The following is a 27,622-nucleotide window of genomic DNA, read 5'->3' on the forward strand; positions in this document are numbered from 1 at the left end:
CTAAACGTCATCTCCCTCTTTCTCCTTCAGTGCCTGCCGCCACGAGTTGAGATCGTATCGACTCCTGAGGTTGTTTCTAGCTGTCCGGGTCTCTATCGTAGCTCGGTGGGCAGACATTGGGTTCCCCCGAGGTCTGGAAGACATTCCACTATTGGTGAATTTGGAAGTGGTCACCGCTGTCCTGGTGGTACCGACACTCGTCCGGTCTTCTTGGAGACGGTCCACAACTTCCACTGTTTCTTCCTTCGGCTGCCGCCATGTGTTCAGGTCGAGCCTTGCTTTCATATTGATTTTTGCGGTTTTAGTGTTGTATGTGTTGTGTCCATCTTCCCTCAGTAGCCGAGTACCAGCGCGTGGTTTTGGCCTCGGCTGAGATATGTTCTTGCAGATGATATCCACATTCTCCTCGGGGCTTTTCTTCCAAGGTCTGTAGCTGGCTTCACTCACGTTTTCTTCCGTGGTTGCACCTAAATGAGCGGCGTAAAACTGTTGCAGCGTAGTCGGTAGGGGAAGAAACTGGTTGAGGCAAAGGTCTGCGGAGAGTAGTAGCCACGTTGTGCTGACTGGTGGGGGCGAGAGCAGACGGAGACGGATCGAGACCGAGAGCTCGTCCATCTCTTGAGCTACTACGGAGAGTAGCTCGCGACCGTTTTGCATTAACTGTGGACAAAAGAAAGTTACATATTAGTATTTTAATCTGCTTAGCTGTCACAATGTTACTAAACAATGAATGTATGTGTTTGGCAATAAAACAGCATTTTAAAAAAGTAATAATAAACGTTCGTTTAATACTTACTTGTGTAGCGAGAGTGTGATGTGCACGTGTATCATGGGCGGCGAGTAAAGCACGCAAGTATTGCAGTAGTGGCTCAGCTAGAAAGTGCAGCTTGTCGCCGTTACTGAGGCGAGCGTTGGCGAAGTAATCCCCCATCAGATTCGCAGCGTTGACGAGGAACAGCGGATTTGAGCGCTGTAGCACGTCCAGTTCTGTTGAAGAAGATGACAATTATTTGATATATTCCTTAAGAAGTTTTTACGAAGCTTCGAGCAGAAGTTCAATTCGAGGGGATTGCGGTAAAACCGGGTGAACTGAATTCAAAGGGGTAAATAGATCTTGGGAAAGGGTACTTACTGGAGAAAGTGTCCTGCATGACGACATTAAGGAGGGTTCTACGAAGCAGTGGCTTGTTCTGCTGGCGAGTGAACGAAACACCCACTGCGGCCAGCTTACGCGCCATCACCGGGCACCGCAGGGCCGCCGCGCGGAACGTCGCGAATGCTTGTCTAGACAAAGTAAAATAAAATTATTAGTAATATTTACGGGACACGATGAGAATAAGATACTAGTAGAAGATATAATTTGAAAAAATAATAAGAAATAGATAAATACTTACTGCACACGCGAGTCGTCCGGACACATGGATGACATTGTAGTCTCAAACTGTTTCAACTTTATGTTGAATTGGATGCCGTCGTCTTCAGGGGAAAATTGTTCCAACTGTAACAAAGATGAGTCAATAAATTAACAATCATGTCCCCAGTTATTAATTAGTAAGTAAAATAATTTAAGAAAATATAATGTTACATACCAAGGCCAATAAGGGATAATATTGTTCATCAACCCGGAGCAAGTCCTTTAAAGCTCCGTCTTCCTCGTCCACCGAGGATTTAGTCTCCGGTGTTTGTGGAGTCTTTACCTCGGGCTCGATGGAGTTGACGGAGTCTCTCCTAGTCTCCCGTTGTTCTTCCATTATCATGGGATCTGTGGGAAAAGATTAATTAGATTTTGTTTCGAATAGGAATTTAAAAAAATCCTTAGTATTTCTACGGGTACATACCGGCCGACTCCACTTCTTCACTCCAGCTAAAACTCTCGATAACCATGTTTATTAAATGATTACAAAATTAATTTCAATACTGATGCACACTCGGTACACGACTATACAGTGCGATGTCACAAGAGCAACTGGCGAAGTGACGGGTGAACTGCTAGCCTACAACTTGTATTGTGTTAACAACATACAATACGTGGTGGGGAGAAGTGATACGCTGTCTCTCTCTAACGCACACCTTTTGTGTTTTGCTATCTCACTTTTTCACTATTGTATATTTTGTCCTTATCTAACGCATCAATTGCTGTGTAGTCATATGTGGCTATCTCTTTCTGACTTATATTGTTAAAGAAGTTATTACAAATAAATTGACCAGTAGAATAAGGTATGATGAAAACAAGATTAAATTGGTTTTCGTTCATTAATGCAATAAAATGCTCAGAAGCTTTTTGAAGCCTTCAGTTCCATATACAGACAGAATGTATGTTGGGATGTACAGATTCCCATATTTAGAGAGACGAGAGAGCGCTGCTCTTAAGTTTCATTTACATAGCCGTGTATTATATTGTCTAGTCCCATCACGCCACATATCCATCGCAGCATCCTCATCTCTGCTGTAGGCAAACTTCTTTCACCCGCCTTTCTCATGGCCCAGCACCCGAATCCATATAGATCGACAGGTGTGACCACTCAATTGTAAAGGACATATTTTAACGAATTGTTAAATGGAACTCAATGGAACAGACATTCAAAGAAATAGTCAATGTGGTATTCCAAGATTAAATTAAGGTTAGAGGAGGTTAGCCAGTTCGCTAGGATCAAATGCTTTTTCGGGATCGATAAATTTCGTAATACATTTATGTACCTTTTACCTAAATCTACTGTTCTACAATTTCTGCCGTCAAAGCATTAATAACGTCCAGTGTTGAATTATTATTTCCAATATAATATAAGTTTGAAATTGCTAATCCGCCTAAAGCAAGCGTGGTATTTTATAATGCTCAAACGTTTCCTGGAAGAGAACGCGTTAGGTAAGCGATAAGGTCGGCTATCGTAACCTAAAGACTAAGCCTACTGACGCGACGTCACGTAGGCTGCGCGACGTTACCGCGTATGCGCACGCTGCTTATCTTAGATTCGAAACTAGTAGAGCTTTACTCAGTATATTTACGTGAGTAATGTTCAAAAGTTTCCTTACAAACCAGACAGAAAACGAAATCTAATTCTATAGATATTTATTTTTTTGCAAATAGGTTACAAGATGACACTTTTTCACGTCAATCTCTTAAATAACTAGATGAGACTGGCCAAAACTAACTCAGACGTTCAAATAAACCGTGACCGAAAACCGTGCAAACGGATTCTGTAGTGGTCTTTAGAGGAAATACAACAACTGTATGACCGCACCTATTCAGATGGCAGCACGCATGTGTCAGTGTACTAATTTCGGGAGAGCACTATTTACATGACAACTGACTCATTTTCTACGTTTGGGTTTAAATGGTAAAGAGGTATTATCAGCAAACAGTACAATTCCATGGTTACCTCTTACAAGATAAGGTGAATCACTATAATATAAATAAGAAATAAAAATGGGCCGAGATTTGACCCCTGCGGAACACCCACCTTAACAATAGACCCGGCGGAAATTTTTCCGTTAATTTCGACTCTCTGAATCCTATCAGAGTATGAGATAAGTAGGTCCAGAGAGTTGCCTCGTATTCCATAATGGGATAGCTTCCTGATCAGTGTATCATGAGGGACACAGTCGAACGCCTTGGATAAGTCACAAAAATTACCCAATGCGTCGCCTGATATTTTGTAATTGGATATCATTTTGCGAAAATGACATTGTGAGCGGATACCGATGTCGTTATCACGTTGGAATGTCTAGTCAGGTATACATACAACAATTATCGCTTCTGTTTCCAAGAAACTACCAAATCGATCATTGTTTAACAAATAGGTACCACAATATATAAGACTTGGTCTACACCTTATCTACTTTCCCACGCTTCCCTACGTACTAACAATACACCCCGGCTTCATACGGGCGCTATATTCTCGGAAATTATGGTGAAACAGGGGTGTAAGTGCGTCCACTGTCTTGTCTATAGAATTAGATTTCGTTTTCTTTTTGGTTTGTGAGGAAACTTTGGAACAAGGCTTTGGTAATGCTCGTGATGGCAAACAAGTGTAAACAAGTCTAAACTACAGTCTATTTCGTCAGATTTTACTACACCGTAGTATCACCTGCTACGCCGTAGCATCGTGTGGTACGAATTAAAAATAACCTTTTCTATAATATACGATAAGACTAATGCTAATAGTTGTTTATGAGTCTATTATGAAGTGAAACTTACAGAATGTTGAATTTGTATTCCTTAGCTGTGTCAGGAATAAGGGGTTTTATAGAAAATATCGAATTTGAAGTTATCAAAAATTATTTTATTCATTGATTATTATTACATTACATTAAAGTATAATTATTTTACAACTATTTAATACATTTCATAAGTAATATAAACAACATTTATAACATTTTTGGTTTAAGTAACAATTTCATTTGTACAATTCCCTAAATTAATAATTATTTACATACATACATACAAGACATTCCTACTAACTATAATGTTTGACGCATCGGTCGTCGTGGCCCCAGTATTTGGCGCTGCGCGGTACTTCGGCGACATGGCGTCTTGGGGTCGCCTTGGCTGTTGTTCCGTCTTTCTTTCCATTAATCCTCCCCTTTCGTGATCTCATACTTATGTGCGGCGGGCGGGAGTCGGGTCCTGACCATGTGTCTTCGCTGACTGAGATTGATTCCTTTGAGAGGGCTCTAAGTCTCAATAACCTAGCTCCAACGCCTAATTTTGGCTTTTCTGGGGCCTGAGACACATTTCTTTCGGGGTGACTTTGGAAGATATCCCCCCCTTGTTGGCAGTCATTAGCCTTTATTCTCGTCTCTTCTGTTTGCCGCCAAGAGTTAAGGTCGTATCTTTTCCTTAAGGTATCATCACCTGTCCATGTATCTTGGCTAACTGAGATTGGTTCTTTCTTAGGCTTCGTGTCCTCATTATTACGCAGACTAATCTGAGATATACTTTGACTGACTTCTTCTGCAAGCGCCGCAGCATCTGGTTTATTCTCGTTCTTCTCGGGGCTTTTCTTCCAACATCTATAGCTGGCTTCACTGACATTTTCTTCCGTGGTTGTTACCAGATGAGCGGTGTAAAACTGTTGCAGCGTAGTCGGTAGGGGAAGAAACTTGTTGAGGCAAAGGTCTGCGGAGAGTAGTAGCCACGTTGTGCTGACTGGTGGGGACGAGAGCAGACGGAGACGGATCGAGACCGAGAGCTCGTCCATCTCTTGAGCTACTACGGAGAGTAGCTCGCGACCGTTTTGCATTAACTGTGGACAAAAGAAAGTTACATATTAGTATTTTAATCTGCTTAGCTGTCACAATGTTACTAAACAATGAATGTATGTGTTTGGCAATAAAACAGCATTTTTTACAAAATAATAAATGTTCGTTTGAAACTTACTTGTGCAGCGAGACTGTGATGTGCACGTGTATCATGGGCGGCGAGTAAAGCACGCAAGTATTGCAGTAGTGGCTCAGCTAGAAAGTGAAGCTTGTCGCCGTTACTGAGGCGAGCGTTGGCGAAGTAATCCCCCATCAGATTCGCAGCGTTGACGAGGAACAGCGGATTTGAGCGCTGTAGCACGTCCAGTTCTGTTGAAGAAGATGACAATTATTTATTTGATATATTCCTTAAGAAGTTTTTACGAAGCTTCGAGCAGAAGTTCAATTCGAGGGGATTGCGGTAAAACCGGGTGAACTGAATTCAAAGGGGTAAATAGATCTTGGGAAAGGGTACTTACTGGAGAAAGTGTCCTGCATGACGACATTAAGGAGGGTTCTACGAAGCAGTGGCTTGTTCTGCTGGCGAGTGAACGAAACACCCACTGCGGCCAGCTTACGCGCCATCACCGGGCACCGCAGGGCCGCCGCGCGGAACGTCGCGAATGCTTGTCTAGACAAAGTAAAATAAAATTATTAGTAATATTTACGGGACACGATGAGAATAAGATACTAGTAGAAGATATAATTTGAAAAAAAAAGAAATAGATAAATACTTACTGCACACGCGAGTCGTCCGGACACATGGATGACATTGTAGTCTCAAACTGTTTCAACTTTATGTTGAATTGGATGCCGTCGTCTTCAGGGGAAAATTGTTCCAACTGTAACAAAGATGAGTCAATAAATTAACAATCATGTCCCCAGTTATTAATTAGTAAGTAAAATAATTTAAGAAAATATAATGTTACATACCAAGGCCAATAAGGGATAATATTGTTCATCGACCCGGAGCAAGTCCTTTAAAGCTCCGTCTTCCTCGTCCACCGAGGATTTAGTCTCCGGTGTTTGTGGAGTCTTTACCTCGGGCTCGATGGAGTTGACGGAGTCTCTCCTAGTCTCCCGTTGTTCTTCCATTATCATGGGATCTGTGGGAAAAGATTAATTAGATTTTGTTTCGAATAGGAATTTAAAAAAATCCTTAGTATTTCTACGGGTACATACCGGCCGACTCCACTTCTTCACTCCAGCTAAAACTCTCGACAACCATGTTTATTAAATGATTACAAAATTAATTTCAATACTGATGCACACTCGGTACACGACTATACAGTGCGATGTCACAAGAGCAACTGGCGAAGTGACGGGTGAACTGCTAGCCTACAACTTGTATTGTGTTAACAACATACAATACGTGGTGGGGAGAAGTGATACGCTGTCTCTCTCTAACGCACACCTTTTGTGTTTTGCTATCTCACTTTTTCACTATTGTATATTTTGTCCTTATCTAACGCATCAATTGCTGTGTAGTCATATGTGGCTATCTCTTTCTGACTTATATTGTTAAAGAAGTTATTACAAATAAATTGACCAGTAGAATAAGGTATGATGAAAACAAGATTAAATTGGTTTTCGTTCATTAATGCAATAAAATGCTCAGAAGCTTTTTGAAGCCTTCAGTTCCATATACAGACAGAATGTATGTTGGGATGTACAGATTCCCATATTTAGAGAGACGAGAGAGCGCTGCTCTTAAGTTTCATTTACATAGCCGTGTATTATATTGTCTAGTCCCATCACGCCACATATCCATCGCAGCATCCTCATCTCTGCTGTAGGCAAACTTCTTTCACCCGCCTTTCTCATGGCCCAGCACCCGAATCCATATAGATCGACAGGTGTGACCACTCAATTGTAAAGGACATATTTTAACGAATTGTTAAATGGAACTCAATGGAACAGACATTCAAAGAAATAGTCAATGTGGTATTCCAAGATTAAATTAAGGTTAGAGGAGGTTAGCCAGTTCGCTAGGATCAAATGCTTTTTCGGGATCGATAAATTTCGTAATACATTTATGTACCTTTTACCTAAATCTACTGTTCTACAATTTCTGCCGTCAAAGCATTAATAACGTCCAGTGTTGAATTATTATTTCCAATATAATATAAGTTTGAAATTGCTAATCCGCCTAAAGCAAGCGTGGTATTTTATAATGCTCAAACGTTTCCTGGAAGAGAACGCGTTAGGTAAGCGATAAGGTCGGCTATCGTAACCTAAAGACTAAGCCTACTGACGCGACGTCACGTAGGCTGCGCGACGTTACCGCGTATGCGCACGCTGCTTATCTTAGATTCGAAACTAGTAGAGCTTTACTCAGTATATTTACGTGAGTAATGTTCAAAAGTTTCCTTACAAACCAGACAGAAAACGAAATCTAATTCTATAGATATTTATTTTTTTGCAAATAGGTTACAAGATGACACTTTTTCACGTCAATCTCTTAAATAACTAGATGAGACTGGCCAAAACTAACTCAGACGTTCAAATAAACCGTGACCGAAAACCGTGCAAACGGATTCTGTAGTGGTCTTTAGAGGAAATACAACAACTGTATGACCGCACCTATTCAGATGGCAGCACGCATGTGTCAGTGTACTAATTTCGGGAGAGCACTATTTACATGACAACTGACTCATTTTCTACGTTTGGGTTTAAATGGTAAAGAGGTATTATCAGCAAACAGTACAATTCCATGGTTACCTCTTACAAGATAAGGTGAATCACTATAATATAAATAAGAAATAAAAATGGGCCGAGATTTGACCCCTGCGGAACACCCACCTTAACAATAGACCCGGCGGAAATTTTTCCGTTAATTTCGACTCTCTGAATCCTATCAGAGTATGAGATAAGTAGGTCCAGAGAGTTGCCTCGTATTCCATAATGGGATAGCTTCCTGATCAGTGTATCATGAGGGACACACAGTCGAACGCCTTGGATAAGTCACAAAAATTACCCAATGCGTCGCCTGATATTTTGTAATTGGATATCATTTTGCGAAAATGACATTGTGAGCGGATACCGATGTCGTTATCACGTTGGAATGTCTAGTCAGGTATACATACAACAATTATCGCTTCTGTTTCCAAGAAACTACCAAATCGATCATTGTTTAACAAATAGGTACCACAATATATAAGACTTGGTCTACACCTTATCTACTTTCCCACGCTTCCCTACGTACTAACAATACACCCCGGCTTCATACGGGCGCTATATTCTCGGAAATTATGGTGAAACAGGGGTGTAAGTGCGTCCACTGTCTTGTCTATAGAATTAGATTTCGTTTTCTTTTTGGTTTGTGAGGAAACTTTGGAACAAGGCTTTGGTAATGCTCGTGATGGCAAACAAGTGTAAACAAGTCTAAACTACAGTCTATTTCGTCAGATTTTACTACACCGTAGTATCACCTGCTACGCCGTAGCATCGTGTGGTACGAATTAAAAATAACCTTTTCTATAATATACGATAAGACTAATGCTAATAGTTGTTTATGAGTCTATTATGAAGTGAAACTTACAGAATTTTGAATTTGTATTCCTTAGCTGTGTCAGGAATAAGGGGTTTTATAGAAAATATCGAATTTGAAGTTATCAAAAATTATTTTATTCATTGATTATTATTACATTACATTAAAGTATAATTATTTTACAACTATTTAATACATTTCATAAGTAATATAAACAACCTTTTTGGTTTAAGAAACAATTTCATTTGTACAATTCCCTAAATTAATAATTATTTACATACATACATACAAGACATTCCTACTAACTATAATGTTTGACGCATCGGTCGTCGTGGCCCCAGTATTTGGCGCTGCGCGGTACTTCGGTGACATAAAGGGGTAAATAGATCTTGGGAAAGGGTACTTACTGGAGAAAGTGTCCTGCATGACGACATTAAGGAGGGTTCTACGAAGCAGTGGCTTGTTCTGCTGGCGAGTGAACGAAACACCCACTGCGGCCAGCTTACGCGCCATCACCGGGCACCGCAGGGCCGCCGCGCGGAACGTCGCGAATGCTTGTCTAGACAAAGTAAAATAAAATTATTACACTCTTTGATATCAGAAGATGTGTTACCAGTTATATTATTGGGAGTGAGTTTATTAATATTGACGGGACACGATGAGAATAAGATACTAGTAGAAGATATAATTTGAAAAAAAAAGAAATAGATAAATACTTACTGCACACGCGAGTCGTCCGGACACATGGATGACATTGTAGTCTCAAACTGTTTCAACTTTATGTTGAATTGGATGCCGTCGTCTTCAGGGGAAAATTGTTCCAACTGTAACAAAGATGAGTCAATAAATTAACAATCATGTCCCCAGCTATTAATTAGTAAGTAAAATAATTTAAGAAAATATAATGTTACATACCAAGGCCAATAAGGGATAATATTGTTCATCGACCCGGAGCAAGTCCTTTAAAGCTCCGTCTTCCTCGTCCACCGAGGATTTAGTCTCCGGTGTTTGTGGAGTCTTTACCTCGGGCTCGATGGAGTTGACGGAGTCTCTCCTAGTCTCCCGTTGTTCTTCCATTATCATGGGATCTGTGGGAAAAGATTAATTAGATTTTGTTTCGAATAGGAATAAAAAAAATCCTTAGTATTTCTACGGGTACATACCGGCCGTTTCCACTTCTTCACTCCAGCTAAAACTCTCGACAACCATGTTTATTAAATGATTACAAAATTAATTTCAATACTGATGCACACTCGGTACACGACTATACAGTGCGATGTCACAAGAGCAACTGGCGAAGTGACGGGTGAACTGCTAGCCTACAACTTGTATTGTGTTAACCACATAATACGTGGTGGGGAGAAGTGATACGCTGTCTCTTTCTAACGCACACATTTTGTGTATTGCTATCTCACTACTTCAGTGTGGTATATTTTGTTCTTGTCTAACGTATAAGTTGTTGTGTAATAAAATGTATCGTCTCTTTCTGTCATATATTGTTAGAAAATTGTATCATTATTTAAAAAAGTGATTACAAATAATTTGACCAGTAGAATAAGGTATGATGAAAACAAGATTAAATTGGTTTTCGTTCATTAATGCAATAAAAATGTTCAGAAACTTTTTGAAGCCTTTAGTTCCATATACAGACAGAATGTATGTTGGGATGTACAGATTCCCATATTTAGAGAGACGAGAGAGCGCTGCTCTTAAGTTTCATTTACATAGCCGTGTATTATATTGTCTAGTCCCATCACGCCACATATCCATCGCAGCATCCTCATCTCTGCTGTAGGCAAACTTCTTTCACCCGCCTTTCTCATGGCCCAGCACCCGAATCCATATAGATCGACAGGTGTGACCACTCAATTGTAAAGGACATATTTTAACGAATTGTTAAATGGAACTCAATGGAACAGACATTCAAAGAAATAGTCAATGTGGTATTCCAAGATTAAATTAAGGTTAGGAGGTTAGCCAGTTCGCTAGGATCAAATGCTTTTTCGGGATCGATAAATTTCGTAATACATTTATGTACCTTTTACCTAAATCTACTGTTCTACAATTTCTGCCGTCAAAGCATTAATAACGTCCAGTGTTGAATTATTATTTCCAATATAATATAAGTTTGAAATTGCTAATCCGCCTAAAGCAAGCGTGGTATTTTATAATGCTCAAACGCTTCCTTGAAGTGAACGCGTTAGGTAAGCGATAAGGTCGGCTATCGTAACCTAAAGACTAAGCCTACAGACGCGACGTCACGTAGGCTGCGCGACGTTACCGCGTATGCGCACGCTGCTTATTTTAGATTCGAAACTAGTAGAGCTTTACTCAGTATATTTACGTGAGCAATGTTCAAAAGGTTCCTTACAAACCAGATAGAAAACGAAATCTAATTCTTTAGACAAGGCAGTGAACGCACTTGGTGCCTGATAAATGATATTTATTTTTGCAAATAGGTTACAAGATAACACTTTTACACGTCAACCTCTAAAATAACTAGATGAGTCCGTCATTTCCTATTGCACTACTCGGAGAAGAAATGTCGAAACAAACTCAGAGGTCATAGTCTTTCAAAGTCCAGACAAATCAAATAAATAATAATGTGAGAAAACCGTGCAAGTTGATTCTGGTTCAGATAGCAGCACGCATGTATCGGTATACTATTTTCGAGAGAGTATACTATTTTCTATTTACGTAATCTCTGACTCATTTTCTACGTTTGAGTTTAAATAATAAAGAGGTATTATCAGCAAACAGTACTATCCCATGATTATCCCTTACAAGATAAGGCAAATCATTATAATATAAATAAGAAATAAAACTGGGCCGAGAATTGACCCCTGCGGAACACCCATCTTAACAACAGATCCAGCGGAAAGCTTTCTGTTAATTTCGACTCTCTGAATCCTCTCGCATAAGTATGAGATAAGAAGATCCAGAGAGTTGCCTCGTATTCCATAATGGGATAGCTTCTTGATCAGTAATCCATGGGGGACACAATCGAACGCTTTGGATAAGTCACAAAAAATATCCAATGCGTCGCCTGAGTCCTCCCACGCGTCATATATGTGATTAAGAAGTTCAACACCGGTATCAGTTTTTGACCGATCCCTTGTAAAACCAATATATATACAGTATGTGTATCGCTCTTATACAATAATTTATACTATAAAGTAGAACTATTACATAGAAGTACAATCCAACAAAAATGTAAACAAAAACCTTAAATTAAAAAAGTGAAATTTTCAAACAAAACAAATAGTAAAATAAATTCAAAGAAGTGTAACACTCCGTGTATCAACGTACCTTGACCCCAGAAGAGCGGCAACGTGGCGTCTGCGTTCGGGCGACACACACACACACACGATGACATGCCGGCTCATTCACTCTGCTTATTGAGTTGTTGTGATGAATGATCATGGATTATCTTTGGAGGCTACCCTTGCGAATGCGATTTCTCGCCACTTTCTTTGCACACACCACAATTAAGCAATGGCCCAGTTAAATTTTTAAATGTTCAATGTGTCCACCACGGTTTTGGACACATAAGCTATATCGCCGTACGATATTGTGTCGAACCCTGCGCAATAAATTTCGGTCAGGATCCAAGGCCATTGTTTTTAATTTATCGAAAGCGTCGACAATCCGTGTTCGGAGCTCAGCTTCGCTTTCTGATACCCTCGCGTATACTTCATTTTTAATGAATCCCCATAAAAAAAAGTCCAGGGGTGTTAGGTCGGGTGATCGTGCCGGCCATCTTTGGGGACCAAAGCGCCCAATCCATTGGTCACCAAACATTATGTTCAGCCGCTCTCTTGCAAGGAGTACGGAGTGTGGAGGAGCTCCGTCCAACTGGAACCATACCCTTGAGTTTGCTGCCACAGACAATCCATCTAAATACTCAGAAATTGGACCGTCACAGAGTTCTAAGAACTTCTGAGCATTCAGATTTCCGTCAATGAAGAACGGACCCACTATGTTTTCTCCGTGAATGCCGGCCCAAACATTTACGGAAAACCGGTACTGATGCGCTGATTCCCTTATTAAGTGGGGATTGGTATGGCTCCAGTGTCGCATGGTCTGTCGGTTCCACATGCCGTTTCGAGTAAATGTGCTTTCGTCTGTCCAAAACACATTTCTCACGAAATGTTGGTCTTGAGCAATCCGGTCTAACACCCAGCGACAATACATTTCTCTCACGGGCTTGTCACGTGGCAGCAGCGCCTGCACCTTACAGTACTTGTACGGACGTACTTTGTCCTTTTTGAGGATTCGGTGTATCGTCCGATGGTGCACGTGAAACGTACGCCCTGCTTGCCTAAGACTGCAGGTTGGGTTATTACGAAAATGGGTTAAAACCCTTTGTTCCAAGTTCGATGAAGTTTGCTGTCCAGCAACTCCATCATGGGTATTAGGCATCAGCGGCTGATTGTCTCTAAGTCTTTGTACAGCACTAATAATTGTACGAACATCAGTCGGGCAGTGACGAGATGCTCCGTATCTCTCTCGATAAGTCCGCAGAGTCAACGCTGCATTCTGATGACATTCACCGTACATCAAAATCATGTCCGTGTACTCTGCAGCACTGTAATAATGTCGCGGCATTTCGGCACAACACACACACACACACACTAAAAAGTAAAATAAACGAAAATTTCCTAAATTACACAATTAACTAAAATACTAATGTTAGTGTCTATTTCACAGTAAAAAAACTAAATAATAATAAAACTAAGAACTAAACGAAAAACTAATAACAACAGTTGAACACAACGCGCGCGTAATCCACCGAAGGTTGCGAAAAGCACACACACTATCCCGGAAGGCTAGCAGTGAACTGATGAATCGGCGCGTGCCAAAAGCTCACGGCGCCGGCGTGGCGGCTTTACTCAAAACAAACGCGGCGTACCGAAAGGGTACATACCCCTTTTACGATGCCGCCGCGCGCGCCGCTTGTCTTCCGCGAAAAGCCGTCAAAAGAAACCGACCGCACAGCGCTTCTACTAATCCTTTTCTCTGTTACATTTTCAACTTTATTGTATTGACATAAAGTCGAAAATCCATTTGACATATTGGAGTAGGTTGATCTGCTGGCCAATGTATCTACTACCTATCAGTTTTGTTTCTCTGATGTTAATACTTCTATTTATTTACGTAAAATTATTACTAATTTATTAAAGATCTTTGAAAAATAAATATTCGCAATTTTTTATGGGATAGGTCGGAAAACGAACGTTCGTTTCATCAATTGGCGCCGGCGCGGCGGCGTCGCCAAGGAACAACCGCCGCAACTAGGGTTGCCTACCATACTTTCTAATAACGTAACGTATCTTACTTTGTTTTTGGTAATTATACTTTATGCGTTTACATTTAAATAAAGTTTGCAAAAATACTTTATTTTCAACCTTTACTGTGATGCATAAACAAAATACACATTATGTTTACTTAAAGTTTTTTTTCTTCTTTAGCATTAATAGTTTATAATCATTAAACGAAATATTAGAATGACTGAGAATGATATTAGACTGTGACATTTATACAAATATCACTCAATTCACTTGCTATAAATGAAATAAAACAAAACCCACGTCATTTCATTTCTGTACAATTTTGTCGATAGCGAGTGAATAGTCAGCTTTCACTAAAAAAGTTGTGCAGACATAATTCTAAAGTAGGCAGCAGGTAGACAAAAGTTTAATTAAAAACGATTTGTTTATTTTTTTCAATTTAAATGTTGATTATCAAACAAGTTTTATTTATTTATTAACATCAAAATGAAAGTTTACAGCGGGAGCCAAAACACTTACATTCTAGGATACAAAAAAAAAATAAACGTAAACCTATCACAATTCATTTACTGTGATAAAGATAACAAAAAATTGTTAACACACAAAAAAGTTTTTAAGCACTAAAAACATCAAATTTGAAAAATCCCTTTTTTTCTCATACATTTTTTTCCTAAGTTAAGAAGTTGGCAACCCTAGCCTCAACGCCGAATGAGTTACAAGTAGGTAGACATGGGTGTTATTTGCCGTTGTGGCTACTCTTGATAACTATTATCTACCCGATATTTGGTTGCAATAATATTTTGAATTACCGATGATGAATAAGGGTATTAAAACTGACTACTTCGCTTCATTATTTACTGACAACGAGTGCGAGTCAACTAGACGATATTCGCACTATCGCTATCTTCTCTTTCTTACATGTGTCATATTCAGCTTAGTTAGAAACGTAAATAAATACGTACTTTGACTCATTAATTCGATACGAATGTCAAACATCATACAGAAATTCATAATTTAGTTAATTTTGATTAATAATTTGGAGAATTGATAAAAGTGCCATCTATGGAAAAAATGCCAAACTAGTAAGTACATCATCGATATTCGTGTGCTGCCGTGAGGTTGGTGTAAGAACTACTTCGTAGTTTGTTTGAAAACAAAACAGTTTATACTATAAAAGCTTAGTTAGAAACGTAAATAAATACGTACTTTGACTCATTAATTCGATACGAATGTCAAACATCATACAGAAATTCATAATTTAGTTAATTTTGATTAATAATTTGGAGAATTGATAAAAGTGCCATCTATGGAAAAAATGCCAAACTAGTAAGTACATCATCGATATTCGTGGGCTGCCGTGAGGTTGGTGTAGGAACTACTTCGTAGTTTGTTTGAAAACAAAACAGTTTATACTATAAAAGCTTAGTTAGAAACGTAAATAAATACGTACTTTGACTCATTAATTCGTTACGAATGTCAAACATACAGAAATTCATAATTTAGTTAATTTTGATTAATAATTTGGAGAATTGGTAAAAGTGCCATCTATGGAAAAATGCCGAACTAGTAAGTACATCATCGATATTCGTGTGCTGCCGTGTGGTTGGTGTAGGAACTACTTCGTAGTTTGTTTGAAAACAAAACAGTTTAAACTTGAGCTTTACGCGGAATTTTGTTATGATTTGTTTTCTGAGTGCAAGTAAATACTTAAATTGTGATTGTAACTGTAAATTAATTATTATTATGAAAATTTGTGGCAGTAAACTCTGTGCTTGTGGTATTTAATGAATTAAATACGTGAGAAATCCACGTTGTCGTTTAAAGAAAACATTTTAAAGACGGATGTGTGTGTGTGTGTTTGCCCGGATTAGGCGTAACCCAAAAAGGTAATTTTATTCGTTCTTGTCATAATAAAAGTATTGTAACTAGTTGTAGTTGCAGGTTGTGTGCACACAGGTTATGAAATGCGTTTTCTTATTTTCAAATTAAATGGAGTAAAGAACTTAATTTGGTACCTACAATGTTAATTAAAGATTTATTGCGATTATTTCGTATAAAATACGGATTGGTGGACGATGATGCACGTATAATCTTATTTTGGGTCTAGTTAGGTTATAAGAATTGGTATAATAGCTACCAATTCTTTTCCCATTTTGCGAACCAAAACAGAAGAGCGGCAACGTCGCGTCGTAGTGCAGTCATTGACCCGTGTCGTGTTTACAAAGAGTGGTTACATTTGCTCAAAAAGAAAAATGCAATTTTTGGCTTAACTACTGGGCCATTTTGGCTCATTTTTTTGCACATTGTCAGTATAGACGATAATAAATATGGTAGAAAAAAATTGTATAAGAGTCTTATCCATACGGTATTTTGAAATAAATAGTTTGACTATAGAAATCATTATATTTGACTTTTTAAGTTGAGGACATTTTGCAATCGGATGTCATGAATATGGTATGTAAATATGGGATTGCTGATACCGATGACGTCATCACATTGGAATGTTTAGTCAGGTACTCATACAACAATTATCGCTTCTGTTTCTAAGAAACTACCAAATCGATCATTGTTTAACAAATAATACTACAATATATGGGACTTGGACTACACCTTATCTACATTCCCACGCCACCCTACGTACTAACAATACACCCCGGCTTCACACGTACGCTGTATTCTCAGATATTATGGTACGTGATGCCAAAGACGAGTTAGTATTAGTAGTGAGATTTAATTCGCAGCAAACTACGGATAAAGTACATATATCAAGTATCAAGTAAACAATGAATATTTAAAATTTTGCTTGAGCACTTAATGTACCGACACATTTGTCAACATTTTTGTAAAGAAACTACGTGTGTCTACACATAGCAGTTTTACACTTTTTGCCATCAAAAGCAAATAGAAGAGTGCTAGATAGTATGAAAGAGAGGTAAATTCGTTGCAAAACGAGAGTAAAAAGAAAAAACTAATGCCAAGAATAGATTGAAATGAAATTTTCACGGAACTCTCAAGCCAACCTTAAAGTATTCTGGCATCTAGTTAGAACTACGAGGCAAAGTTGGCGACTCGAAAGTAGATACGATAAGAGATATTAACGGGGAGTGTGATTGGTGAAAGTAAGGATGTTTTAAAATAGTTGCAGGAATATTTTGAGAATCTATTTGAAAAGGGTGATTCAAAAGATGACGAATGATAGGATAACTACTGAAATGGTAACAGGAGACGAAGGTGTAATTGCAAGCCTGCTGTACCTACTTTTTAATAAACTGCTTTTTAATAGCCTGGAAACTGGACCAAGTCCATAATTGTGCCACTATTATATAAAGGAAAAGGATCACAACAGAAGTGCTAACATTATCGCGGTATAAGCCTCCTAAGCGTAGTAGGAAAGTTGTATGCCAAGATATTGATTGAAAGCGTGATAGATGTGACTGAGAAGGAAATCTGGGATGTGCAAGGGGGATTTCGAAAGGGAATCAGGTGTACGGATCAAGTATTTTCGTTAAGGTGCATTTCAGAGAAAACCTTATCGAAACACCGAAAGGTATTCTGTGCCTTTATTGACCTCGAAAAGGCTTACGATAGAGTGGTGAGGAATGAATTGTAGTCGACTCCTAATCTAAACCTACGTTTATGTATGGTAGTAAATCATGGGTGTGGCAAAAGAAGCATGAAAGCAGGATTAACGCGGTGGAAATGAGAGCCCTGAGAAATATGTGTGGAGTAAATATTAGTGATCAAGTGAAAAATATTGTTTTTAAAGAAAAGTTTGGTTTGAAAGACGATGTGGTGACAAGGATTGAAAAGGGACGATGGTTTAAACATGTAGAAAGGATGAATGAAAACAGATTTACGAAAGAAATATACAAGGCGTATATGAATGGGACCGTCGGTAGAGGACGCCCTAGACGGACATATAGCGACCAGATTGGCGACATATTCAAGAAGGGCCAAATTAAAAGTACCTTTAACCAACGAAAAACTGCCTACCCCCATAGAAGACAGGCGTGAGTTATGTATGTATTTACTACGCCGTAGTATCATCTGCTACGCCGTAGCATCATGTGCTACGGATTTCATTAGACTTATGCTAACAGTACCGTAGTTTATGAATTTGAGTGATTTTATAATGAGGTAAAACTTACAGAATGTTGAATTTGTATTCCTTATCTGTGTCGGGAATCGGGGATTTTATAGAAAAAATCGAATTTGAAGTTATCAAAATATATTTTATTCATTGAAAATTATTACATTAAAGGATATCTTAAAACTATTTAATACATGTTTGTAACTAATAATATACACAATTATTAAAACATTTTTTCTGGCCACTTGTTACTAGCCACTAACTAACTAATCTATTAAATGTAAAATTATCTTGGATGCTAAACGTCACCTCCCTCTTTCTCCTTCAGGGCCTGCCGCCACGAGTTGAGATCGTATCGACTCCTGAGGTTGTTTCTAGCCGTCCGGGTTTCTATCGTATCTCGGTGGGCAGACATTGGGTTCCCCCGAGGTCTGGAAGACATTCCACTATTGCTGAATTTGGAAGTGGTCACCGCTGTCCTGGTGGTACCGACACTCGTCCGGTCGTCTTCTTGGAGACGGTCCACAACTTCCATCGTTTCTTCCTTCGGCTGCCGCCATGTGTTCAGGTCGAGCCTTGCTCTCATATTTAATTTTGTATTTCTAGTGTTGTATGTGTTGTGTCCATCTTGCCTCAGTAGCCGAGCACCAGCGCGTGGTTCTGGCCTCGGCTGAGATATGTTTCTGCAGATGGTAACCACGTTCTCCTCGGGGCTTTTTTTCCATGACACGTAGTTGGCTTCACTAACGTTTTCTTCCGTGGTTGTTACCAGGTGAGCGGTGTAAAACTGTTGCAGCGTAGTCGGTAGGGGAAGAAACTTGTTGAGGCAAAGGTCTGCGGAGAGTAGTAGCCACGTTGTGCTGACTGGTGGGGACGAGAGCAGACGGAGACGGATCGAGACCGAGAGCTCGTCCATCTCTTGAGCTACTACGGAGAGTAGCTCGCGACCGTTTTGCATTAACTGTGGACAAAAGAAAGTTACATATTAGTATTTTAATCTGCTTAGCTGTCACAATATTACTAAACAATGAATGTATGTGTTTGGCAATAAAACAGCATTTTTTACAAAATAATAAATGTTCGTTTGAAACTTACTTGTGTAGCGAGAGTGTGATGTGCACGTGTATCATGGGCGGCGAGTAAAGCACGCAAGTATTGCAGTAGTGGCTCAGCCAGAAAGTGCAGCTTGTCGCCGTTACTGAGGCGAGCGTTGGCGAAGTAATCCCCCATCAGATTCGCAGCGTTGACGAGGAACAGCGGATTTGAGCGCTGTAGCACGTCCAGTTCTGTTGAAGAAGATGACAATTATTTGATATATTCCTTAAGAAGTTTTTACGAAGCTTCGCGCAGAAGTTGAATTCGAGGAGATTGCGGTAAAACCGGGTGAACTGAATTCAAAGGGGTAAATAGATCTTGGGAAAGGGTACTTACTGGAGAAAGTGTCCTGCATGACGACATTAAGGAGGGTTCTACGAAGCAGCGGCTTGTTCTGCTGGCGAGTGAACGAAACACCCACTGCGGCCAGCTTACGCGCCATCACCGGACACCGCAGGGCCGCCGCGCGGAACGTCGCGAATGCTTGTCTAGACAAAGTAAAATAAAATTATTACACTTTTTGATCTCAGAAGTGGTGATACACAGTTATATTATTGGGAGTGAGTCTATTAATATTTACGGGACACGATAAGTAGAAGATACTAGTAGAAGACATGATTTGAAAAAAAAGAAATAGATAAATACTTACTGCACACGCGAGTCGTCCGGACACATGGATGACATTGTAGTCTCAAACTGTTTTAACTTTATGTTGAATTGGATGCCGTCGTCTTCAGGGGAAAATTGTTCCAACTGTAACAAAGATGAGTCAATAAATTAACAATCATGTCCCCAGCTATTAATTAGTAAGTAAAATAATTTAAGAAAATATAATGTTACATACCAAGGCCAATAAGGGATAATATTGTTCATCGACCCGGAGCAAGTCCTTTAAAGCTCCGTCTTCCTCGTCCACCGAGGATTTAGTCTCCGGTGTTTGTGGAGTCTTTACCTCGGGCTCGATGGAGTTGACGGAGTCTCTCCTAGTCTCCCGTTGTTCTTCCATTATCATGGGATCTGTGGGAAAAGATTAATTAGATTTTGTTTCGAATAGGAATAAAAAAAAATCCTTAGTATTTCTACGGGTACATACCGGCCGACTCCACTTCTTCACTCCAGCTAAAACTCTCGATAACCATGTTTTTTAAATTATTACAGAATTAATTTCAATACTGATGCACACTCGGTACACGACTATACAGTGCGATGTCACAAGAGCAACTGGCGAAGTGACGGGTGAACTGCTAGCCTACAACTTGTATTGTGTTAACAACATACAATACGTGGTGGGGAGAAGTGATACGCTGTCTCTCTCTAACGCACACCTTTTGTGTTTTGCTATCTCACTTTTTCACTATTGTATATTTTGTCCTTATCTAACGCACCAATTGCTGTGTAACTATATGTGGCTATCTCTTTCTAACTTTTATTGTTAAAGAAGTTATCCCAACTAATATTATAAATGCGAAAGTAATTCTGTCTGTCTGTCGGTCTTTCTGTCTGTTATGCTTTCACGTCTAAATCGAAACCGATTTTAATGAAATTTGGTACAGACAATCTTTAGACCCTGAGACAGAACATAGGCTACTTTTTATTTCGAAAAAAGGGATGAAGGGGTTGAAATAGAGGTTGAAAGTTTGTATGGGATTTCTTAATTTTAAAAGATAAAACCATGAAACTTTATATTTAAGCACTTGATAAGAAATCATTAAACATTTGTTCTAGCATTTTTGAAATTTCAACCAGCTAAGGGGTGAAATAAAGGTTGAAAGTTAGTATGAAAGATATCAGAAGTAACCCGAGTTTAATGGGTGGGATGGTAGTGCTGCTTGCTGGTGATTTTCGACAGACACTACCTGTCATTACTAGAGGCACTCCAGCAGATGAGATAAATGCATGTTTGAAAGCGTCTACATTATGGGTGCATGTAAAAAAATTTTGTCTCACTAAAAACATGCGAGTACAACTACATAATGATACGCAATCGGGGCAATATGCAGCTGCTCTATTGAAAATCGGTGAAGGTCGAATGACTACGGACGCTAACGGCATGATTACATTAAATCAAGAATTTTGTAATGCTGTCCAAACATTGGAAGATCTTAAAAACAACGTCTATCCCGGTTTAGAATATAACATGAGGAATAGAGAATGGCTGTGTGAAAGGGCAATATTAGCACCGACCAATGAAATCGTGGGAAAGATCAATGAAAGAATGATGTCACATGTGCAAGGCGATGTTGTCGAATATTTGTCAGTAGATATTGTCATGGACAGTGAACAGGTGACGTCTTATCCTACCGAGTTTCTAAACTCTTTAGAGCTGTCAGGAGTGCCGTCTCATAAGCTGAGACTGAAAGTTGGGGTTCCAGTTTTATTAATGAGAAATCTCGAAGCGCCGAGACTATGCAACGGGACTCGATTGCAAATTACGCAGCTAGGACGCAATATTATTGGAGCAATTATAATGACAGGTATAGCTAAAGATGAAGAAGTTTTGATTCCACGCATACCCATGATCCCTACAGATTTACCGTTTCAGTTTAAAAGAATCCAGTTTCCCCTCAAACCAGCCTTCGCAATGACCATTAACAAAGCGCAAGGGCAAACACTTAAAGTAGCAGGTGTCCATTTAGAGAAAAACTGTTTTTCGCATGGCCAACTGTACGTGGCCTGCTCGCGAGTGTCGAGTCCAAACAATCTCCACATTTTAACAAATGATAACAAAACAGCAAACGTTGTGTACAAAAATGTTTTAAATTAGGTCATTTAAAAATATTTTTGTACACAACGTGAGGCTGGCCCCTGTAAGAGTCTCTTAGACATAAAGGACCAGGATTGACAAAAACTAATTTCACGCGGGCGAAGCCGCGGGCGGAAGCTAGTTACAAATAAATTGACCAGTAGAATAAGGTATGATGAAAACAAGATTAAATTGGTTTTCGTTCATTAATGCAATAAAATGTTCAGAAGCTTTTTGAAGCCTTCAGTTCCATATACAGACAGAATGTATGTTGGGATGTACAGATTCCCATATTTAGAGAGACGAGAGAGCGCTGCTCTTAAGTTTCATTTACATAGCCGTGTATTATATTGTCTAGTCCCATCACGCCACATATCCATCGCAGCATCCTCATCTCTGCTGTAGGCAAACTTCTTTCACCCGCCTTTCTCATGGCCCAGCACCCGAATCCATATAGATCGACAGGTGTGACCACTCAATTGTAAAGGACATATTTTAACGAATTGTTAAATGGAACTCAATGGAACAGACATTCAAAGAAATAGTCAATGTGGTATTCCAAGATTAAATTAAGGTTAGAGGAGGTTAGCCAGTTCGCTAGGATCAAATGCTTTTTCGGGATCGATAAATTTCGTAATACATTTATGTACCTTTTACCTAAATCTACTGTTCTACAATTTCTGCCGTCAAAGCATTAATAACGTCCAGTGTTGAATTATTATTTCCAATATAATATAAGTTTGAAATTGCTAATCCGCCTAAAGCAAGCGTGGTATTTTATAATGCTCAAACGTTTCCTGGAAGAGAACGCGTTAGGTAAGCGATACGGTCGGCTATCGTAACCTAAAGACTAAGCCTACTGACGCGACGTCACGTAGGCTGCGCGACGTTACCGCGTATGCGCACGCTGCTTATCTTAGATTCGAAACTAGTAGAGCTTTACTCAGTATATTTATGTGAGTAATGTTCAAAAGTTTTCGTACAAACCAGACAGAAAACGAAATCTAATTCTATAGATATTTATTTTTTTGCAAATAGGTTACAAGATGACACCTTTTCACGTCAATCTCTTAAATAACTAGATGAGACTGGCCAAAACTAACTCAGACGTTCAAATAAACCGTGACCGAAAACCGTGCAAACGGATTCTGTAGTGGTCTTTAGAGGAAATACAACAACTGTATGACCGCACCTATTCTGATGGCAGCACGCATGTGTCAGTGTACTAATTTCGGGAGAGCACTATTTACATGACAACTGACTCATTTTCTACGTTTGGGTTTAAATGGTAAAGAGGTATTATCAGCAAACAGTACAATTCCATGGTTACCTGGTGAATCACTATAATATAAATAAGAAATAAAAACGGGCCGAGATTTTACCCCTGCGGAACACCCACCTTAACAATAGACCCGGCGGAAATTTTTCCGTTAATTTCGACTCTCTGAATCCTATCAGAGTATGAGATAAGTAGGTCCAGAGAGTTGCCTCGTATTCCATAATGGGATAGCTTCCTGATCAGTGTATCATGAGGGACACACAGTCGAACGCCTTGGATAAGTCACAAAAATTACCCAATGCGTCGCCTGATATTTTGTAATTGGATATCATTTTGCGAAAATGACATTGTGAGCGGATACCGATGTCGTTATCACGTTGGAATGTCTAGTCAGGTATACATACAACAATTATCGCTTCTGTTTCCAAGAAACTACCAAATCGATCATTGTTTAACAAATAGGTACCACAATATATAAGACTTGGTCTACACCTTATCTACTTTCCCACGCTTCCCTACGTACTAACAATACACCCCGGCTTCATACGGGCGCTATATTCTCGGAAATTATGGTGAAACAGGGGTGTAAGTGCGTCCACTGTCTTGTCTATAGAATTAGATTTCGTTTTCTTTTTGGTTTGTGAGGAAACTTTGGAACAAGGCTTTGGTAATGCTCGTGATGGCAAACAAGTGTAAACAAGTCTAAACTACAGTCTATTTCGTCAGATTTTACTACACCGTAGTATCACCTGCTACGCCGTAGCATCGTGTGGTACGAATTAAAAATAACCTTTTCTATAATATACGATAAGACTAATGCTAATAGTTGTTTATGAGTCTATTATGAAGTGAAACTTACAGAATGTTGAATTTGTATTCCTTAGCTGTGTCAGGAATAAGGGGTTTTATAGAAAATATCGAATTTGAAGTTATCAAAAATTATTATTTTATTCATTGATTATTATTACATTACATTAAAGTATAATTATTTTACAACTATTTAATACATTTCATAAGTAATATAAACAACATTTATAACATTTTTGGTTTAAGTAACAATTTCATTTGTACAATTCCCTAAATTAATAATTATTTACATACATACATACAAGACATTCCTACTAACTATAATGTTTGACGCATCGGTCGTCGTGGCCCCAGTATTTGGCGCTGCGCGGTACTTCGGCGACATGGCGTCTTGGGGTCGCCTTGGCTGTTGTTCCGTCTTTCTTTCCATTAATCCTCCCCTTTCGTGATCTCATACTTATGTGCGGCGGGCGGGAGTCGGGTCCTGACCATGTGTCTTCGCTGACTGAGATTGATTCCTTTGAGAGGGCTCTAAGTCTCAATAACCTAGCTCCAACGCCTAATTTTGGCTTTTCTGGGGCCTGAGACACATTTCTTTCGGGGTGACTTTGGAAGATATCCCCCCCTTGTTGGCAGTCATTAGCCTTTATTCTCGTCTCTTCTGTTTGCCGCCAAGAGTTAAGGTCGTATCTTTTCCTTAAGGTATCATCACCTGTCCATGTATCTTGGCTAACTGAGATTGGTTCTTTCTTAGGCTTCGTGTCCTCATTATTACGCAGACTAATCTGAGATATACTTTGACTGACTTCTTCTGCAAGCGCCGCAGCATCTGGTTTATTCTCGTTCTTCTCGGGGCTTTTCTTCCAACATCTATAGCTGGCTTCACTGACATTTTCTTCCGTGGTTGTTACCAGATGAGCGGTGTAAAACTGTTGCAGCGTAGTCGGTAGGGGAAGAAACTTGTTGAGGCAAAGGTCTGCGGAGAGTAGTAGCCACGTTGTGCTGACTGGTGGGGACGAGAGCAGACGGAGACGGATCGAGACCGAGAGCTCGTCCATCTCTTGAGCTACTACGGAGAGTAGCTCGCGACCGTTTTGCATTAACTGTGGACAAAAGAAAGTTACATATTAGTATTTTAATCTGCTTAGCTGTCACAATGTTACTAAACAATGAATGTATGTGTTTGGCAATAAAACAGCATTTTTTACAAAATAATAAATGTTCGTTTGAAACTTACTTGTGCAGCGAGACTGTGATGTGCACGTGTATCACGGGCGGCGAGTAAAGCACGCAAGTATTGCAGTAGTGGCTCAGCTAGAAAGTGAAGCTTGTCGCCGTTACTGAGGCGAGCGTTGGCGAAGTAATCCCCCATCAGATTCGCAGCGTTGACGAGGAACAGCGGATTTGAGCGCTGTAGCACGTCCAGTTCTGTTGAAGAAGATGACAATTATTTATTTGATATATTCCTTAAGAAGTTTTTACGAAGCTTCGAGCAGAAGTTCAATTCGAGGGGATTGCGGTAAAACCGGGTGAACTGAATTCAAAGGGGTAAATAGATCTTGGGAAAGGGTACTTACTGGAGAAAGTGTCCTGCATGACGACATTAAGGAGGGTTCTACGAAGCAGTGGCTTGTTCTGCTGGCGAGTGAACGAAACACCCACTGCGGCCAGCTTACGCGCCATCACCGGGCACCGCAGGGCCGCCGCGCGGAACGTCGCGAATGCTTGTCTAGACAAAGTAAAATAAAATTATTAGTAATATTTACGGGACACGATGAGAATAAGATACTAGTAGAAGATATAATTTGAAAAAAAAAGAAATAGATAAATACTTACTGCACACGCGAGTCGTCCGGACACATGGATGACATTGTAGTCTCAAACTGTTTCAACTTTATGTTGAATTGGATGCCGTCGTCTTCAGGGGAAAATTGTTCCAACTGTAACAAAGATGAGTCAATAAATTAACAATCATGTCCCCAGCTATTAATTAGTAAGTAAAATAATTTAAGAAAATATAATGTTACATACCAAGGCCAATAAGGGATAATATTGTTCATCGACCCGGAGCAAGTCCTTTAAAGCTCCGTCTTCCTCGTCCACCGAGGATTTAGTCTCCGGTGTTTGTGGAGTCTTTACCTCGGGCTCGATGGAGTTGACGGAGTCTCTCCTAGTCTCCCGTTGTTCTTCCATTATCATGGGATCTGTGGGAAAAGATTAATTAGATTTTGTTTCGAATAGGAATTTAAAAAATCCTTAGTATTTCTACGGGTACATACCGGCCGACTCCACTTCTTCACTCCAGCTAAAACTCTCGACAACCATGTTTATTAAATGATTACAAAATTAATTTCAATACTGATGCACACTCGGTACACGACTATACAGTGCGATGTCACAAGAGCAACTGGCGAAGTGACGGGTGAACTGCTAGCCTACAACTTGTATTGTGTTAACAACATACAATACGTGGTGGGGAGAAGTGATACGCTGTCTCTCTCTAACGCACACCTTTTGTGTTTTGCTATCTCACTTTTTCACTATTGTATATTTTGTCCTTATCTAACGCATCAATTGCTGTGTAGTCATATGTGGCTATCTCTTTCTGACTTATATTGTTAAAGAAGTTATTACAAATAAATTGACCAGTAGAATAAGGTATGATGAAAACAAGATTAAATTGGTTTTCGTTCATTAATGCAATAAAATGCTCAGAAGCTTTTTGAAGCCTTCAGTTCCATATACAGACAGAATGTATGTTGGGATGTACAGATTCCCATATTTAGAGAGACGAGAGAGCGCTGCTCTTAAGTTTCATTTACATAGCCGTGTATTATATTGTCTAGTCCCATCACGCCACATATCCATCGCAGCATCCTCATCTCTGCTGTAGGCAAACTTCTTTCACCCGCCTTTCTCATGGCCCAGCACCCGAATCCATATAGATCGACAGGTGTGACCACTCAATTGTAAAGGACATATTTTAACGAATTGTTAAATGGAACTCAATGGAACAGACATTCAAAGAAATAGTCAATGTGGTATTCCAAGATTAAATTAAGGTTAGAGGAGGTTAGCCAGTTCGCTAGGATCAAATGCTTTTTCGGGATCGATAAATTTCGTAATACATTTATGTACCTTTTACCTAAATCTACTGTTCTACAATTTCTGCCGTCAAAGCATTAATAACGTCCAGTGTTGAATTATTATTTCCAATATAATATAAGTTTGAAATTGCTAATCCGCCTAAAGCAAGCGTGGTATTTTATAATGCTCAAACGTTTCCTGGAAGAGAACGCGTTAGGTAAGCGATAAGGTCGGCTATCGTAACCTAAAGACTAAGCCTACTGACGCGACGTCACGTAGGCTGCGCGACGTTACCGCGTATGCGCACGCTGCTTATCTTTGATTCGAAACTAGTAGAGCTTTACTCAGTATATTTACGTGAGTAAGATTGTTTTTAGTTAGTTTTATTAAAATAAAAGCTGTTTACTTGGTATCTTACTTATTTTTGTAGATTCAGTTATTCCATTAAACATTAAAATGTAACTGCGTCAATAACTTCGTAATCCCATACATTTATATGGGT

General features: G+C 39.5%; 3 protein-coding genes across 3 annotated transcripts in view; all 3 read right to left on the minus strand.

The window, feature by feature from the left end:
* Window positions 1-27,374, minus strand: LOC118279594 (uncharacterized). The gene is made up of 6 exons (XM_050702438.1): window positions 26,313-27,374; window positions 1,590-1,762; window positions 1,395-1,498; window positions 1,133-1,284; window positions 797-987; window positions 1-660 (listed from the first exon to the last, which is right to left on the minus strand). Exons 1-6 carry the CDS (start codon window positions 26,356-26,358, stop codon window positions 1-3), a joined length of 1,326 nt encoding a protein of 441 aa, XP_050558395.1. The 5' UTR covers window positions 26,359-27,374.
* LOC118279595 (uncharacterized) lies at window positions 4,388-5,370 on the minus strand. Its single transcript, XM_035599233.2, has one exon. It carries the CDS (start codon window positions 5,238-5,240, stop codon window positions 4,455-4,457), a length of 786 nt encoding a protein of 261 aa, XP_035455126.2. The 5' UTR covers window positions 5,241-5,370; the 3' UTR covers window positions 4,388-4,454.
* Window positions 11,851-27,622, minus strand: part of LOC126912128 (uncharacterized) — a 92,318-nt gene continuing 76,546 nt past the window's right edge. Inside the window, exon 2 of the mRNA XM_050702654.1 lies at window positions 11,851-13,389. Coding sequence (XP_050558611.1) covers window positions 12,233-13,336 — 1,104 coding nt within the window. The 5' untranslated portion in view covers window positions 13,337-13,389 and the 3' untranslated portion in view covers window positions 11,851-12,232. The remainder of the gene's footprint in view (window positions 13,390-27,622) is intronic.

This window comes from Spodoptera frugiperda, chromosome 22, assembly GCF_023101765.2.
Source record: "Spodoptera frugiperda isolate SF20-4 chromosome 22, AGI-APGP_CSIRO_Sfru_2.0, whole genome shotgun sequence".
Lineage (NCBI taxonomy): Eukaryota > Metazoa > Arthropoda > Insecta > Lepidoptera > Noctuidae > Spodoptera > Spodoptera frugiperda.

What these genes read in the sequence shown, in the direction of transcription:
- LOC118279595 (XM_035599233.2), bottom strand. Translation starts at nt 5,240, where the DNA reads ATGCAAAACGGTCGCGAGCTACTCTCCGTAGTAGCTCAAGAGATGGAC.
- LOC118279594 (XM_050702438.1), bottom strand. Translation starts at nt 26,358, where the DNA reads ATGGTTGTCGAGAGTTTTAGCTGGAGTGAAGAAGTGGAGTCGGCCG. An exon ending in ATTATCCCTTATTGGCCTTG is followed by an intron (nt 1,499 to 1,589) that starts GTATGTAACATT and finishes TCTTTGTTACAG; the next exon opens with TTGGAACAATTTTCCCCTGA. An exon ending in CCGGACGACTCGCGTGTGCA is followed by an intron (nt 1,285 to 1,394) that starts GTAAGTATTTAT and finishes TACTTTGTCTAG; the next exon opens with ACAAGCATTCGCGACGTTCC.